Source organism: Synchiropus splendidus, chromosome 17, assembly GCF_027744825.2.
Source record: "Synchiropus splendidus isolate RoL2022-P1 chromosome 17, RoL_Sspl_1.0, whole genome shotgun sequence".
Lineage (NCBI taxonomy): Eukaryota > Metazoa > Chordata > Actinopteri > Syngnathiformes > Callionymidae > Synchiropus > Synchiropus splendidus.
The window spans coordinates 18287501-18306173 of record NC_071350.1 but is presented as its reverse complement, the minus strand read 5'-3'; the positions used below and the strand labels follow the sequence as shown (position 1 = coordinate 18306173).

Here is an 18673-nt window from a genome sequence, read left to right as displayed (position 1 = left end):
AGCTCGCTTCTCACGCTGACGTAACACAGGCTTGATGAGCGTTTCAGTCTGTTGGTGTAGAATCCGTCGTGAGAAGTGAATCTCTCTCCCGTCTGCAGCTGTCCTCACTGGTCCGTCTCTTCATAAGTCCGGCTGGAATGAGCGACAGATTTCCGTTCCCTTTTTTCTGAAGCCGTGGTGCCTCCCTTTTAAGCTGTGGTGCAGCTGCTTCACAGACCTGGTAGTTTGTTCATAACGTCATTATTTCCCCACTTAGACTGAGGTCCAATGTTCTTTTGATGCATTTTGCCAAAATCCATTGATACATTTTGGACTTTTCCATGAGATTTTAGTGAAGTATTCTGTTCAATTATCAATTGGTACCCAGCATCACCACCGCCATGATTTGAAGTTTTGACAGCTCTCTCGCAGATAGAAAAGATAACATCCTTCACTGATTTTACCATTTCGACCATTTCGTTCTGAGAAAATAAGGAGCATGCAGCAATAGTTTTGAGTATCCCATCACCACAAAACCAAAGAGGTTCAAGTTTCTGTCATGGTGGCTGGACAAGAGAGGGAGGGGCCCGGAGGAGGAGAGTTTGGGGTGTGAGAGAATAAAGACGCCAAGAGTATCAGATGTTAAGGATGAGACTGCCACGTTTCACTTCCACCCTGACTTCAACTGTCTTCTTCACAGTCGGACCCTCTTCAGACAAACTCTGCAGAATGATCAAACTTGGCCTTGGTTCAGGGCAGGAGTGGGCAGTTAAATGTCCTAAAGGACCACATGCTAAACTGTGACTGTTGTGAGGGTCCATCTGGCCAAAAGAACGGCGGCGATAACTGCGGAACATGACGGAAACAAACTTAAGTCATGAGGACGAAATGAACCATAAAAGGTTATTAAGAAATGTAGATATGGCATCAACCCTCTAAAAATGATTTTTCATGCATTTATTTGAGTAGAAGTCATCATAAATCTATGGACCAACCATCTAAGATGAAAAGGCAAATTATTTCAAAGTATGTTTTGAATTTTCTTTGAACGAATTTTGAGGTAAATACTAAAATGACCAACGAAAAGAAGACAACAGTTAAGTCTTGATTGTGCTGTTGTAACTGTTGAACTAGTACTGGACATAACGGAAGTAGGAAAATGACAAGTTTTCAGTTGTATAGTTTTAGTCTGACCTCGTGAGGGCCGCAAAAACACAGGCAAAGGGCGGCATATGGCCCCCGGGCTGCACTTTGCCCAGGTCTGGTGTAGGTGTGTAACAGCGCGGAGCCGCGTGGAGGCTTAGTTTTCTCCCAGGGTTTTAGCCTGCGTGCAGCAGTAAGTGGACAAGACGTCTCGCTCTGAAAGCAGAGTGCTGCTGAGTGAGTACAGCGATTACATCATTTGGGGAATAAGAGTGACCCAGAGTTGCGTAACAAAAGGCCTATTTTTGTTGCTCTATAATTAAAGGATCAGCGATGCTCACTTGAATCCAGCTTCTTAGCTTCAGAGCGCCGTACTGAGTGACAATAGCTGCGCTTCTATAGTAGCTGCTGTACTTTGGTGGGAGTCAGACAGACAGACAGACAGACTCAACCTCTCGGTGTGTCAGGCTTCACACAGAAAGACTCGGCTCCTGCCTTCCTGTGCTGGAGACCCACAACATCCACCTCCCGTTTGCTGCTGGTGTTTATTAGTTATGAGTCATTGGTTTCTCTTGAAATAATAAAATAAGATAGCGGCAGCACAGCAACGGTTTATTGATCTTATTGGAAATACAGGTTCTATTTCTTCTAAATAATTGTTGGAGCATGTTTCATGGACGATACTGAACAGTCATGTGATCCGAGGCCTCTTGCTCTCTGCTATTTTCGCCCCAAGTTTGGGGTTAGATGCTGAGTGATTAAAGAGGAAACAAGAGGGAGAAAGTCAGAAGTTGCATTTTTCACTTCCTTTTCTTGGATAATGGCGGCTCTGAACAGCAGGTGTGGAGTTGGATAGCAAGGTGGAAATTCAAAAGACAGTGGTGGAGCTGAATTTTTCACTTGCCTGTGGCCCCACTGAGCGTAGGGTGAAAGAAGTGGACAAAGAAAGGCCGTCCTCAGGGTGTTCCTGGACCAGGACGCTCCGCTTGCTGTGGCCTGGTGACAGTTTCAAGGCAACAAACACAAGACGTGAAGTGAAGTTGGGTTTGATGTTAGGATCAACCTCACAAACCTTGCTTCACCCACCACTTCCTTTGCACCAGAGACGGCTGCTCCTGCTCCGTTGATGTATGTTGAGATTTGGATTTTAGTCCTGAATGAACTAGAAATTCTGTCTGAGTGACAGCGCATCTTCTCAGACGTCGTGTCCACTTCCGCCTCTGCGCGAATGAAAAGCTTCCACCCAGAACCCAACTGGTGTGTGGCTGTGAGCGAGCCTCCACTGTTTGTCCTTTGTTTTTCGTCCCTTCTGCTTCTCAGCGGGATTGTCATTCTCCTCACTCCCAGTTTTCACTTTAACATCCAGGCCGAGTGTGGCTCCTCGCTCGATGTCCTTCGATCTGCCCAGGACAGCGGGGTTTTAAGATGCTCTTCTGCTCAGAAGTGATCCCACAGTTCTGGCTTCGCCCCTCTGTCAGCAGGTTTGCCGAGCACAGACTTTCTGGAGGAAGTGTGGCGGCGGCGGCGAGAGGCTGCTTCTACCTGTTAAGTTTAACAAGCTGTGGCGAGGCAGAGGAAAGCAGTGAGGACAGTGGCGGCTGGGTGTGTGGTAGCTGAGGGAGAAAATAGGAGGGAGGTGGACCACAGTGAGGATGGTTTGAGATGGTGGCGTCCGCACTCGTGCACAGAGCGAAAACTCCTCCAGTAATAAATCAGCCGGAGGCTCGTTGAGGATCATTATCGGGGGAATTCGCTGCATTAGACTTGTGTTTACTGCTTCATGAGTTCGCTGGTCCTTCAGGGGAAGAGCAGCAGTTTAACCTTGAGGAGGGTGGACGGATAGATTCACGTATTGCTGTGTTGAATCGCGCTGTGTGTCTCTCTTCCTCTACCATCCTGTACAGAGCCGATCCTCTCTTCCCATTAAGGGGAGGTGTGTTTCATACGGAGGCTCCCATCATGGCTCTTGCTGCCGATCACCGATACCGATCACATGGATTGACAAGGAGTTTGTCATCCTTCTGTGTACACGAACCATTACATCATTTTAATTCAGACTGGTTTTAATATACCTCTTCAAGAAGGTAAAAAATAGGGGAAAAATTGCAGAATGCAGCAACTGTTCTGTCAAAAGGACTCAACTGAAAAACATTTCATTTGATGTGGGACGTCGCAGTTTGGTGAGTCTAGATCCTCCATCGTAGGACTCCGAGACAGAGAGCACTGCATTAATGATAGTTAATAGTAGTTGCACACCTGACTCCAGTTGTTTCTGTTTCTGCGTATATTACACCTGAGAAAGGCTGGTCATCTCAGGCTCTGTGAGATTAGTAATTATTTCTTATCATTCCGAGTGTCACGCTCGGACCCGCGGGTGTTGCTAAGTGTCAGCTGCGCTAACAGCTGCTGAGGAACATGCGCCCTCACTTTCATGAGCCTGGAAAACTCTCTGTGCTCTGTCAAGTGCTGGAGCTTTAAATGGCGTGTTTCATTTGAAGGCGCTTCCCTGCGCAGCTTTCTCCCGTGCATGTGCTGCAAACTTTACATGACAGAATGAAAGAATCTTCACGGCTGCTGCTGACTGAGCAGCTGGGACAACCAGCGGGTCTTCATCAGAGCGCTGGCTGTCACACGTGATCAGTTGTTGTGATCGGCAGTGAGGGATCACATCGGCCGATCACGATCGATGACCGATCGATCGGAGCATCCCCAGTGTTTTATATCTGAAACTTCACCCAGGCAGCTCTGTCGTAGTCCCCTCCGCTTGTTTATCCTAAACGCTGCTGCCAACCTCTTCTCCCTCAGAAATGACTCTCGCGATTAAAGGGAAGTGTTAAGACTGAATCCTCTTGATTTGATCAGTTGTGACTCCCTGAGCTGTCCCGGCCTCGCGCCGCGCAGTGGGAGGCGGGGCCTGTGAGCCGCCCGTGACTCATCCTGGCATATGTTAAATGGCATCGATCAGTGTGGCTGACTGAAGTGGTGTTGACAGAGGTGCACAGGTCGCTGCTGTCAGGGCGGCGACGTCACAGCGTCACTGTCAGATTTCCCACCGCTCCCCTGGAGGGTTTGCCATCAACAGACACAGGAGTTTTACTCAGCTCCAGTCGCTTTACATAGGTTTGGACCACAGTTAGGCTGTCAACGCAAGAAGCTGTTTTGGTAGCTGCATAGTGCACACAGCGTTCAGGAGTGTAGGGAATGTAGAGATGACCTTGGAACTGAAGTCACTATCACAGGGCTTCACTCTTCAAACAAAGGCTTTAAAAGCAACCTTCTCACCACGAGAAACATTTCTATCCTCAAAAAGATGAACCTTGTGAATGAGTCTTGAAAACCGTGTCGCCGGTTGATGGCATGACTCTGGTTCAGTTGAACACAAGACTCCTGTGCAGAAGCAGCAGAGTCTGTCGTTCCTGCCCTGAGCAGAGCAGGTTAGCATTGTAAGGCTGTTGGGACTTAAATGAGTAATGCCGATTAATTCATTACAACAACAACAAAAAAATAAAAATAATTTAATTTAATTTAATTTAACTGAACAGTTCTCTCTCCAGACAGCAGGGAACCTTTGTCAGTGCAGGAGTTCCTGCTCCACTGATCCCACTGATGCACCAGACACGTGGCAGCTGGGATGAGAACAACAACAACAAACATGGAGGAATCCTCCCTGAACCAAAGCAAACTAAAGCTTCTGTTTGCTTTGGTTCAGGGAGGTTTTTCACTACACAATGTCCAGGGTTTCCACCGCTCTGAATGGACTTGAAATTCTTGTAAAATTGAGATTCTGATGCAAATATTTTCAAGACATTAAAAGAGCTTTAGTTGGCGATATAAAACTTGACTATAGCCTCCATGGTGATTTATTGTCTTACTGTCAAACTGATGCTAGATAAACAATATTGTGTTGTTTAAATGTATGTGTGGCTCCATCATTTGGTTCAGTCATATACCACATTCATTCACATTGAAAAATGTGGCTTCTTATTCTTATACCATTAAGTCTTTTACGTTACAGACAAAAACTAAGTTAATAAAGTGGTTGGAGTTGATCTATATGATCTTCTTTTCTTCAATATTAACAAGGAAACAAGGTTATGCAGAGGGGTACTGACAATAATCTTATAGAGAAATGACACTATTTACAGGGGCGGGGGAGAGTTGGGGGCGGGACGCGTTCACCTCTTCCTGGGAGGGGCGCGACAGAAAATAATGGAGAATCACTGCTGTAATCCGATGTTTAAAGACTGTGGGAGGAAACCTGAGTGCCCATAAAAAGGACATACATCACTTAACCAGACTGGTGTCTGCCATCCAGAGCAGGACCATCACCCAACCGTGGTCATAACGTCGGTCAACATTGACTCCTGAGCCGTGGTTACAAAGAAGGTCACGACCCCATTCAAACGCTGTCGATACGTGGCGTTACGTGAGATAGCTGCGGCGAGCAAGAGCTTGATGCAGCGCCTGTTTGTGGCTGGGCTGCGTTTCCCGTCTTGCAGATGGCAGAGTGCAGCGGTGGCTATAAATCTCTGACGCTGCACCACGGTCCGGCGCCTGCACATTTGCGCGCTCATCTCTGCTCATGTGTCCATTAAGAGCCAGGGCAGGATCCTGCGATGGTTTCTGAGCCGAGGAGAAGTCAACGCTCCTCACCAGATGACCAGATGAACCTCCACAATGTCACCTCCCTCTCTCTCTCCCTCTCTCTCCGCAGTCTGCTCCCAGTTCTCCCGAGGAGTTTACGCCATCTTCGGCTTCTACGACCGCAGGTCCATGAACACGCTGACCTCTTTCTGTGGGGCGCTGCACACCTCCTTCATCACGCCCAGCTTCCCCATCGACGCCGACGTGCAGTTTGTCATCCAGATGAGGCCCAGCTTGAGGGGAGCCGTGCTCAGCCTCCTGGACCATTACAAGTGGGAGAAGTTCGTCTACCTGTACGACACTGACCGAGGTGAGGAGCTCCTCCGCCTGATGTCATGTGCGGCGGTAATGGTCCTACACGGCGCTGGGAAGCAGCTGGGGGAGGCGTTCAATAGCTCTCCGCCGTCTGGAGTGACTCACTCCCAGGTGCTGCTGAGCTTCTCATCCGCCGCACGCTCTGATCACCGTTTAGCTGTAATTGGATCAAATCAAAATGGAGAACTTGTGCATCCTGTTCTCTGCATGTAGGGCGACTATTTACAGACTCAGGTGGCTGCAGTCCTGCCAGCCAGGCTGGGAAGAACACAACACCACACACGTGCACAGAGGCCCAGTGGGGACCTGCGTGAGGGCCGCTCACCTCTGCTCAGGTCGAGATGGTGGGCTGGAGACCTCCCAGTTTTCAGGGTTACACTGAAGGCTCTGGTGCCCAACCTCCGGGTCGGGGACCGGTGCCAGCCCATGGATCAGTTGGTACCGGGTCGCACAAGAACTAATGAATTATTTTCCATTTTGTGTATTATCTGAGTCTGAAGGGTCTTTTATTCTGAAAAATGACCGGATTCTCTCGGTTAAGCCTCGGTCACATGACAGCCAAAATGTAACCCACAAGCTCACAAAACAAGTAGGAAACAGCCGTTTCTGTGCGAAGAGACAGAAGAAGAGCCAACCACTTCCAAGAAGAAGGACGTTTTTAACAAACAATACCAGGAGTCGTACTTGAAATATGGCTTCACCGCGGCTGATGGAACCGTCTCGCTGCAGAGAAACAAGCTCAGGGCTCCCATCAATATGACCATATGCTAATTTTAAATGTTCATGCACTTTATATTCGGTGTTCTGTTTTGAAGGCATGTTTAAGCGTTACCATGGCGACCAGAGTCAGAGAGCATGAGGTCGAGAGGAGGAGAGTCTCAGTGGGCGCACTAACGTGCAGAGGCCTTTTCTGACGGTTCAAAGTGGCGACTTCATTCCCCCGGGCCACGTTCCAATTGTCAAGGACTGATGCGGTGATAAAGGGCTGCGAGTGAAGGGTTGTGGAGGGAATTAAGGATGAGACGGAGGGTTCCTCACATGATCCGGAGCTTGTGAGCGGTGATGAGGGTTCAGCTGCCGGTGGAAACCCTGCCTCACTGGGTGCAGGCTGCACATTGTTAAGCATACGGCCGGGGTCCATGGGTGGGCCACGAGCGCCCCCTAGAGGGCCGCTCCAAGTTTTTTGTTTTACACCTTTACACTAGACTCATATGGTGGCAGTAGTGAGTCAGTGAATTGACTTGACAAATCTGTGAGAGAAGTTCTTGAAAAGAAAAAAAATACATGGCGCCCCCAACAGTAAACACTGTTCACCTGTTGGAGCTGTTAAAATGAAATATATATAATAATAGATATGTAAAAAAAAATATGGGAATACTTTCATTTACACTTTACTTATCTCCTTTAGAGTTTATTGACGAAAAAATATGTGAAAATATTTTATATTTACACGTTGATTTATTATATTTATTTTTCTATTATATTTATTTTTTCTGCTGCTGGTTGGACTTTTCCATGACATGATGACTTGATGCTGATCTCATGGTTTCATGCCATTTCACAAGGTTTTGTTTGCAAGGAAATGGTTATTGAACACAAATGAATGGAGTTGAATGAACTGAACTTGAACGGGCCCCGGATCTATTTGTTCTGGAAAAGGTGGACCCTGAGGTTATTAAGGTTCAGAAGCCCGGGTCTAGATTAAATACTGTCCAACGCCTTCGATGTTCACTTTTGTGTCTCACACTTGTGAACCAAGTGATCAAACATTGAGATATTCGTGTGTTCGAACAGTCACACAGCAATTTAAAATAATGACAACTAAAATAGTGACGTTGAAGTCAACATATTAGCTCAATACAAGACAATACCGTGACTGAGCCACACAGTCATTTGCAGTGGTGAAGACGTGCACGGTAGGTTTGGCACAAGCGAGCCGAAGACTAAAATGTTTTGGAGTTGAAAAGGGCTGGAATGGATGGCTGTCGACGCCACGCCAGCCGCCTGAAGAAGCACTTTCTCTGCCATCACCGTGAGCGAAAGTTGGCAGAGGTACAGGCTCCGAGGCGTCGGAGTCTTGAGAGGGGGCTGAGATAAAGCTGAGTGTCACGACCGTCAGAAGGGAAGACAAACGCTGTGATCGATCGCAGGTGATAAAGCGCAGCGGTTCGACCACGCAGCCTTGAGGCACGCCGCGGTCGGCTGGAGCTGGGCGGGGGCGGACGGTGCCCATGGCAACAAGGAGGCAGCAGAGGAGCCCGGGAAAAAAGTTGGATTCTCCTGATGGAAGCTGTGATTCGTTTGAAATAAAGACTCAAACACGGAATTGTCAGCTGTCAAGAAGCGAGGAGCATCGGTGTTGCAGCCTTGAAAACAAGTAATGATGCAATCGGAGGACTGAAAGTGTGAAGGCGGGAATTGAAAACCAGACCAGCGGGATGTCCTGCTTTCTTGTTGTGATACTGCTATTGTTCCCCTTCTATTCCGTTTAGAAAATCACTTTTAAATGCAGCCAGTCTTCATCCAGCGAAGAGTGAAAAGCAACAACCTGAGAGGATTGAAGACCCATTCGACGTGACACGTTGGAAGTGCTCGGCTAAAAGGACTGAAGACTCCAGACTCCTCGGCTCCTTCCGCCTCTGTTGATATGGCAACAACGCGTTACACAACATATTGCGCTGCCAAATCCAAGGAACTGGTGATTGAAAGTGCGAGTGCTGCGACGTGGCTGGGCTCCGTCCGAGTCCGCCTCGCGGCCCAAACTGTGGATCCCAGGTATTTTTAACCCGACGCTGAGCATTTCTAGGACACGAGCTCCTCCCCCGCCTGGCTTTACATATCTCCCATTCAGGTGGGTGTTTGATCAGCCACATGAAAGACATTCTCTCGGAGCCGACTGCCTGGGTTTACATGCCTCCAATGATTTACTTTCATGCGGACCCCGTCCTGTGGGCATGAGTGGTTGAGGGTCCAGGCGCACCGTCCGAGTCCTAGTCCTTTTAAGAGTCCGGTTTGGTTGGAATTAAATTGGAGCATTGCTCTGGAAAGTACGAGAGTGTGGTCCTCAGTTGGGAAAGATGGAGGTTCAATTCCAAGAGGAGCAGTTGTCTTGAGCTTCTGTTCATGGTTGAGAGGAGGATGGAGCATGTGAGCTACCGAGATCAGAACAGACTCTGTGGTCCTGAAGACTCATCGGGGTGAAGAATGAGTTGAGCTAAAAATGATAAGCTGCTCTTGATCTCCAGCCCCACAAAGTCGGAGTGGAACTGGACGTGGTTTTCACCACATCTGGTCTCACTTGGGCTCAGGGTATCGCTGCAGTAAGGTCTGCGGGACGGTGTTCTGGTTAGGTTCTCTGAGCAGGACCAAGCGAGCAGAGGCCCAGAGGCAAACCCAAGACACGCTGTCTCTCTGGAACACCTCGATGTTCCCCCAGAAGGAGGTTTTGGGGTAGAAAAAGGTCTGGACCTCTTGACCTCCGCTCCTTTGCTTAAGCGTAATGCTGTGGAAGTGGAAGCTGCGACTCAAGTCACAGCCGAGTTCAGTGCCTCACAGTTATTGAAGTCAGAAAACAGCCATCTTGGGTTGCATATTTGGAGGGTCAAGGATTCTCCAACGTCCCAACTTGGGTTGATGTGTCCGGGAGGAGTAACTGGGATTTTTCACTGAGGTGACTTGCCGACTGGCTCTGGCATCTGACGGCGCTGAGCTCTCGGCTCATGTGACCGAGGTGCTGCAGTTCACGACCTCCCTGTGACTCGGCGTCCTCTCTCCCCTGCTGTGATGAAACTATCGCCTCACCATCTGCAACATCCCGCGCTGCCTTCACGGCGAGACACAATGTAAACACTGGGTTTGGGCAGGATTCCCAAGCGCTGCACAGCTTGTGTTTGCGCAGCGAGCGAGCTGGCCGCCGCGGTCCGGCTGCCAGTTCCCGTCAAGACTCTGGCGCTGTGAAGCCTCCACTCATCCCCGCGTCACTTTAATTACAAAGAGAGCGGCTGCGGTGAGGGCCGGAGAGGAAGGGGCCCGGGGCCCCTGTGACTGACTGTGTTGATCATTTGTGAGCGCCCGTAACATCCTGCAGAGCATGTGACAATAATGAGCCTTTCCACTCATGTCTCACGTCTGAACAGAGACTTTCATCCCAAGAAGAGTCCGTCTTCATTTCCGCTCCACAATTGAACAGACGGAGAGAAGATCATTAACCGGAGACGGATGGACTGGAGCTTCTGGTGGAGGAGAGTGAGATGTCTTTCATCCTGAGCGCTGGAGGAGCTTCTCTCACCACCTTCCCCAGTGTGGAGCGTAACCAGCAGACCTCCCTGTGCAGATGGGATTTGGACGGCTGATGCTGAAACAATGACTTCGCCAGTTACAAATCCACACTTTCAATTTCCTGCGTGTTTGAAAATGTCCGCGTCAAACAGGTTTTGCTTCCACAGCGGCGGCGAGTGTGAGCTGCAGTTGTGAGAGGGAGCGGGCGCCGAAGTGACGCCGTCCACCCCGGAGTGCTGGGACAGGATCATACAGACTTTGAACTTGGCACACGTGAAAGAGGCGTTTGTCCCCTGAATCAAACGTCCTCATTAAAACGCCTAATGGCTGTCGGCGAATGAGACCTCTTGAACCGTGGATGAGCATCTGGGCCGCACCAGCTGGCCTGGCAGAGCCCCGCCCCTTCGCTTCCACTCATGTTTGCTGCCTCACTCAGGTACAGCTCAGACGCTGGACCGGCCTTTTGTTCAGCCCTTTGTGTCCCCTGAAGGTCATCTAGAGCCTGTCACTCACCAGGGAGCTTCACAACAAGCACGTCCCTCTTTCTGGGGTGGTGAACACATGACGGAAGCATGGATGAGCGAGTGATTTACGCGTGACACTTAAGGTGTTGGAGACGCGGCGTTTCAAAGTTTAAATGCCGGGTGGTGAATAGCTTTGACTCACACACCTCCCCAGCTACTGCGAGACTTGAGTGTGAAGTGAGCTCCGGCTGCCGCCTGTCGATGACATCGTGCGATGTCATTTTACCCTGAGAGTTTTATTTTATTTTTTTTAGGAACAGAAAGTTGTACAAACAGTTTGCTAGCAGAAAATAATATTTGCTGACATATTGTTTTAAAAATACATTGAAGGCGTCCTTTAAATGCTTTTACATTTATTTTGGAGTGGCATCACATTGACACTTTTCTCATTTTGTTGATATAAAATCTCTGTGTTTCAGAGTAAAAACAAATTTTAAGAGCAGAGATTTTAATTTTGGAATGTATTCATCAAAATGCATCGCATTTTAATATTTCACACCTGAATGATGGAATTCATGGTGAGTCTGGACACGTGAGCTTAAACATCAGGGGCCTCCAGTGAGTTTTTTTGTTCCTTCTTCTTTATGTTTCTATTTCGTCTCCTTCATCCTGGATGTTCTGGTGGCCACATCACCTGGAACTGGTGACTGAAAATTGTTTAAAAGCAATAATACAGACTGAATATGTGATTAATCAGCAAGTATATATAGATATTTTCCTGTTATTAATTGAGCACAATTTACGGATTAAAGACCCGGCCCCGTTAAAAACGGCGTAACGGGAGCGCGGACTGGCGCGCCTCCACTTTCAGGACCTTGGACAGCTCTTCTGACCCCCACACACACAGGCTGCTTGACCTACATTCCAAACACTATTTCTGCCTGTGGAGTCGCTTTTAGCGCCGGTTAATATATTAATTTGCATTTCCTCCTCCCGGGAAACACTAAATTGTATGTATAATGAGCAGGCGAGGCATAAATCTAAGTAAAAACACACGATGTAGATTCACCAATTAGCTGCTAATACTCCGCCTGCAGAGCCGCGCTGTGCCTTGTTTACAAGGCTAAAACATGACTGGGAATAATAATAATAGAATGTCAAAATTATATTTTTCATGGAACAAAAGCTAATTTCATTTGATAGAAATACCTCTTAATGAGCCCAGCTTGATAGTAATAACCAATAATAACTAATAATAATGACTGAATTTACTGAGTTTATTTTTTTATTTAAAAAAATAATGGAGTCCAAAGACACGTCTGAATATGAGACTGTGGGGACATCTGTGTGCTTAGGAAGTGGCTTGCTGTGTGTGTGTGTGTGTGTGTGTGTGTGTGTGTGTGTGTGTGTGTGTGTGTGTGTGTGTGTGTGCGTGTGGTGTGAGTGTGTGTGTGTGTCAGTGTGTGTGTCAGTGTGTGTGTGTTGTGTGTGTGTGCGTGTGTGTGTGTGTGTGTCAGTGTGTGTGTGTTGCGTGTGTGTGTGTTGCGTGCGTGTGTGTGTGTGTGTGTGTCTGTGTGTATGTGTGAGTGTGTGTGGTCTTTCTCAGGACCGGGGTCTGGTTCCGCTCCACTACCTTCCTTGTCCCAGGCGCAGCTCTGCAGTGCCGCTCCATAGAAGTCAGCCAGTGGAAACACAGGGAGCAGGGCGAGCCGCCTCTCCCACCAGAGAAGACCATTAAAACCATTGTGCTGCCGCGTCCATCCAGCTGCTTCACATCAAACCCACTTCATCCTCATCTGCTTCTGTGGCCATCAAGGACGAAGCGTTAGATTCCAGCGGACGCTCTCCTGACTAGTTGGACTGGCAGGGAAGTGGCGCGCGGTGAGTCATGGCGGCGCGGCGGCTGAACGTCTCTGCGAGGTTACAGCCCATGAATTGCAGCTGCTAAAGAGCGGCGCTCAGCAGTCGTGCACGTGGCCTCATTAATGCGGAGAGGAAGCAGGATGGAAGCAGCTGTTCTGCTCCGTCAACACCTCGGTGCAGCTCCAGGAGACTCCAGGCAGGCTGGAGACTCCAGGAGCCCGACAGATGCACCAGGCCCTTCAGGCTCCAGGGGCCCGGTACGCTGTGGATCCGGTTGTGACTCTGCCGCTCTGACAACTTCCTAGTTAGTGCACGGCCACAGCAACCGTGTCACTGCTGTTGCCATGGCGACGTCTGTCATCTCAGTGTTTACCGCAGCACCGCTGACCTCAGGTGGAGCGTCGCTCTGCTCTCATGGAGCTGGTCGCCTTTAGGGCTTCTACTTCAAGGTCCCACCCACACACCTTCCACTAGCACGACTGCCACACGTGCAGCACTGCTGCCAGATGCCTCTGCCGCAGTATCACTACTGCTACTGCTACACACAGTACTACTGCCATTACCTATACTCCTACTAATTCTACTTCTACTCACCACTACTGCCATTACTTCACCTTCTTATACTACAGTACTGACACTACTAATAGTTGTACTACCTCTTATACCACAAAACATCGACCACTACTGTTTTCGTATTTCACTAAAACAGATTTTACCTTGGTACTACTGCTACTGGCTAGTCTACTAATGCTACCGCATATGCTACTACTCAAAAAACAGTTACCATCAATGACTGCTACCTCTGATACTGCTACTCCAACGCCAGCTACTGTTTCTACCATTACAATGATTAATACTTCTTCTACTTTTAGTACTGCTTAACTGAATCAATTGCAGTTATTACTGCTGCTAGTACAACTGCTATTCCTACAATGATTATTTTTGCTGTGGCTGCTACTGCTACTACAGCTAAGTATAATACTGCCAATGCAGCTATCCAAACTCCTTCTCATGCCAATACTTCATCTTCTATTTCTGATGTTACTTCTACTGTACTTGTTCTGCGACACCTATTCTACTTCTAATTGAGATTTTACTTTAATAGTACCTCTATTGTGATGTGTACTAATGCATCTACGGGGCTTACTACATAAAGAAATACTACTACTTCTGATACTATGACTACTGTGTCATACTATTTTCAGTACTGCTACTATAGCCATCAGTACTACTTCTGCCTATAGCTGCTCATGATAGTGTCAGTACTGTCGGTACTGCTCCGTGTATTGCTGCTACTATGTACTTCTTCAACTGTATCTGTTGAGGTCAGTGTCGGGAAGACGACTGACTTGTGGAGTGGTGATGTCATGGTGACATGATTCACCTTCCCTTGTCAATAACTTGTGGAGTCTCTGAGGGCGTGTGTCCAGGCCGGCGACGCTCCTGGCACCCGTCCACTCTGGAGGTCCCTCACACATCGGACAAGGTCGGCCACAGACGGAGACGTTTGCAGGCACCGGTGCCACAGCTGGAGCCCTGGGAGTGGCTGCTTCCAGCACTTCCTGGTTAGAGCCTGGCTCTTCTGGGGCCACTTCAGCTCTTATTACATCTGGAGGAACCATTTGACTCAGCGTTTATTAGCTCCGGTGCGTGTGTGTGTGTGGGGGGCGCCCTGGACTGCTCAGATGCAGCTGAGGCCGGTGCTGTCCTTCGATGCAGGCAGGTCCACGCATGCAGAGGCGGCGGTGGAAGCTGGGACTCTCCTCCTCGCTGCTGCGCTCTGTCCACTGACACGGCTGAATTATGCAGCCGCAACCCAAGCAGCCAGAAAGTTCCCAAAAACCACCTCATGCATTTATGGTGCCGCTGTAACCGCGGCGACCAAACACTTGAGTTGGTTCACCACTCAGCTCCGTGTGGCTGCGGACACAAGTGTCCTAAAACTACTCATTAAAGCAAAGTACTTTGAGGATGTGTTGAGAGGAAGGACATTACTGCACTACCTCTTCAACCACTGCGACGTTGACTGAGTTTCCAGTTTCCTTGTTTGAACTAGTACAGCTTCCTCTCCTGCTCAAGAGTTCTGCGCCCATCGCAACTAGCAACAATAGAACGACTTCTCTAGATACTGCTTCTCATACAACTCACACCTGTACTACAATTACAACATACAACTCAACTCTGTACTACTGTTGATATAAGTCATGATACTGCTTCTATTGACACGGTTTTTACCCTGGCTATATCACAATTCTTCCACTATCACTACTATTGTTACACTTCCATTTCAACTACAGCAACTGTGATAATACTGCTACAACTACAAGAGTACTGCTCCTTTTACTACAATGACTACTAATATTACTGGGTCTATTATGACACATTTAACTGCAACTAAAAAAGTACTGTTCTGTCACAGTAAATATTGGTTCTTACAGTATTACTACCACCTTTTCTATTTGTATAACTACTGCAATGACCAGTTTTAAATACTATCTCTTCAACTACTCTGACTTAACACTGCTACATTTGCAGTAGGACCGTACTACTGTACAACCGTTATTACTGTTGCCGCTACAACCTTCACAGTATTTTAGCGTACCCTTCTATAAATACAAATACCGCTACTAACGCTGGTATTGTAGCCAGTACTTGTATGACTAATTGTACCACTCTTCCTTAAGCTTCTTATTACTAGCAGTATGACTGAAATTTGACTGAGCTACTCATGAAAACTAGTTGTGTTACTACTGCCAACACGACTGCGACAGTCCAGGTACTTTGTTCAAATGTGAAGCCTGATGCCACTCAGCCCCTCTGAAGGCCGCTCCACGTTCAGGCGGCTGCCGAAGTGACGCGGCTTCAGTTGCGTCACCGAGTGGACGTCTGCCTGCTGAGGGAAGCTTTGCTGACTCTCTGTGTGTAAGCAACCGGCCTCCCAGCAGACGTGAAGCCAGTGATACTGCAGCACTCGGCCACGGCTGCGTTGCTAAACTGCCGACTGATGGAATGGACTGAAATTGTTCTTTCGGCTCCAGCGGTTTTCCCTCTCTGCTCTCCGTCCATTGATGCAATTCCTGGTAATGTGTTTGGCTCCGATGCTTTCCAAATGATTTTTTGTAAACGTGTGCGGATTATCAATTCCATCGTATATATATATCGCAGCGTCTCTACTGCCGCATGTCCTTCTATGGTCATATCCTCTCTGCTTCTGAGAACTTTAGAAGCCGCAGAGTCCCGGAACAGGCGACTACAGTTCGGTCCTGGATTTCCACCTGGATCCTCTCGACTCCCATCTTTCCGTGAGCTTGTGGCTACTGCCACCTTGTTCTACTGAGCTCATTTGAGTTTGACAGTGATGTCGATGGTCTTTCAAATGCTGGTACACAGATAAACTAGGTCAGTATTATCACTACACCACACTACTCTTTCTACTCATTCAACTGTTACTACTACCACTGCAGTGGTTAATACTTCTACTGCCTTTAGTACTGCTTAACTGAGACTATTGCAGTTACTACTGCTACTGCTACGACTGCTAGTACTATTGCTATTACTACTACGACGTGTTTGCTGTTGCTACTGCTGCTACTACTACGATTATTGCCTATTATTATCTTCTATTTGTGATGATACTACAGCAGTACTTGCTCTACAACACCTAATGCCACTACTAATTGAGATTTTACTTTAATAGTACTCCTATTCTGATGTGTACTAACTCTACTATAGCCATCAGTACTACTACTGCGTATAGCTGCTAATGATAGTGTCAGTACTGATAGTACTGCTCGGTAATATCAGCAGGAAGTGAGCTCCCCCTTTAGAGTTTTATGTTCTCTCTGCCATTCTTTCTCAGCGATGTAGTTCACATGCCAGGCCTGTTGGCGGTGATGTTTTGGCCATAAACAAAGAAGTGGGCGTCGCTCAGCTTGTTATGAGCGTTACGACCACAGGTGTCACAACCCCTGTGCTCCACTGCACTGATATAAATGTATTTTTTTAACATCTCAGAGTGAGGAACCCAGACTTTTCTTCAGTATCATATATTTTATACAAAGGAATTAGTTATTTTAACCATGTAAAATGACTAAGACTCATCCAGAACACTGCAATGCACGTGTGAGTGATCGATTCATTGAGTCCAGTCCAACACAATGTCACATGACTCTCTGTGTTGGTGTTTATCTCTCCTCAGTGATCCATAGCTTCTTAGCTCGGCACAGCTAGCTAGCTAGTTTTCCTGTGGTCCTCACAGTCAGTTCTCCCTCCAGCTGTTTTCATTCCGACTCACCGACAATATAAGAACAGACGCTGTCAACTTGACTCTTGATCCTCCAGGATGGACTTTAGACCAGGATGTGGTGCGAGTCTTGATGCTAAAACAAGGCGCCACTGCAGCACTGGGTCCAGATGAAGGCAGCACGACACAGTGAGCTAGCAAACAAGCAGCAGCAGAACACCGACCCGACCCATCTGGTCGCACCTCAGTTTCCCTTTCACCTGCTCCGACTCTGTTTTGGCTCCACACCCTCCTCCTCCTCTTCTCCTCGGCTGCGGAGGCCACAGGATGATTCTAACCCACTTTCAAATATCTGTTTATGAGTGCAGCGAGATGCAGATGAGCCTCGGTTCGGGGGATTTGGAACTTGACTGTCACATTAAGTCTGAAGCCTCAAGTGGCACAATAAAACGGAGCCAGAGGTTGGCGCTTTACAAGGCTCTTTAGTGAAGAGCGCCGCGCCTCTCAGCCAGATTAACAATGAAACGTTTGTTGTGGTGGAAGTTTATAACTGCGTTTTGATTTCAGCGGCGCCTCATATCTCCGAGAAGCACCTCTTTATCAAGTGTTTAACACGAGCCCAAGCCTAAAGGCGACAGCTTAAATCCAATTGGATGGAGCTACCTGCCTGTTTCAGAAGTCTTCCACCTCCTCACGTCTCCAGAGGCTCCTTTAATAGGGCAAAACTGAGACCTTCAAATGCGAAGCAGACGCAGCTCTGGAGCAGTGAAAACCTCGCAGGCACTTAAGTGACATTGTGCAGCTCGATGCAGAGAGATTTCTGTTTGTGTGTGAGACGTTTATGTGGTGTGTGTCTTTTCACGTGTGAAAAGTGTAGGAGTGGTGTGTGTGTGTGGGGGAGAGCTATATAGAGAGAGAGGCTTTCACTTGTGTGCACGAGGTGTATTCACATGAGTGTGAAAGATGTGTTGAGTGTGTGCAGTGGAGGGTCTTCATGTGAGCGAGGGGAAGTCACAAGGGTGCGTCAAAACATTTGTTGTGACGGAAAGGTTTTCTTTTGTGTTAGACAAAGCGATAGACTGTCACGTGTGCGAGCCGTCTTTTGGAGGGGGGTTCGCTGTCATGGTTTGTCAAGGATGTCGAACCCAGGAGCAGAATTTGAGCAGGTTTACAGATGACGCAGGAGAGCGAGGGTAGTTTTTACAATTTATTACAATAAATATAAAGACGAACAGGAACGATGAACCAAGGGCGTCGACACCAAAACACAAACAGGTGCAGGGAAACACCTGAAACAGAAAACAGGCGAATAAGGTGAATCCTGACAACAGAAAACGTACTCGGAGGTTGTTCACGAGGCCCAAATAACAAAAAGCGCTCGGTGGTGGAACTAGCAGGAACGATGAACAGAAAACGGAGGAACGAGAGTAACCAAGGAGGAGGCTGAGTTTACCATGAGGACGAGAAGCAACCATCTGGCGACACAAGCTGACAGCTGCCAGCCGTGTCGCTCGGAAAAGCTGGGAAAAACAAGGAAACGGAAACACGGAACTGAACAGGCAATAGCAAAATAAAAGCACCAGAGAAAGCGGAACATAACACTCGCGTGTGTGTGTGTGTGTGCAGGAGTGGATGGCCAGTGTGTGTGTGTGTGTGTGTGTGTGTGAGAAAGAGGATTCCATATGAGTGCGTGAGCGTTTTTCACAGCTGTAGATGAAAATCTTTCTAGTGGGCAAAGTAGGAT

The 18673-nt window shown here is 48.0% G+C and overlaps 1 protein-coding gene across 6 annotated transcripts in view; it reads left to right on the top strand.

The window, feature by feature from the left end:
• Positions 1 to 18673, top strand: part of LOC128747926 (glutamate receptor 3-like) — an 82050-nt gene that overhangs the window by 24293 nt on the left and 39084 nt on the right. For all 6 annotated transcript variants that reach the window (XR_008412741.1, XM_053846170.1, XM_053846169.1 and 3 more), the window contains one exon: positions 5837 to 6076. Coding sequence is in view for 5 of the 6 variants with exons in the window: in XM_053846170.1 (XP_053702145.1) it covers positions 5837 to 6076 (240 nt within the window). In the remaining variant the exon portion in view is untranslated. The remainder of the gene's footprint in view (positions 1 to 5836; positions 6077 to 18673) is intronic.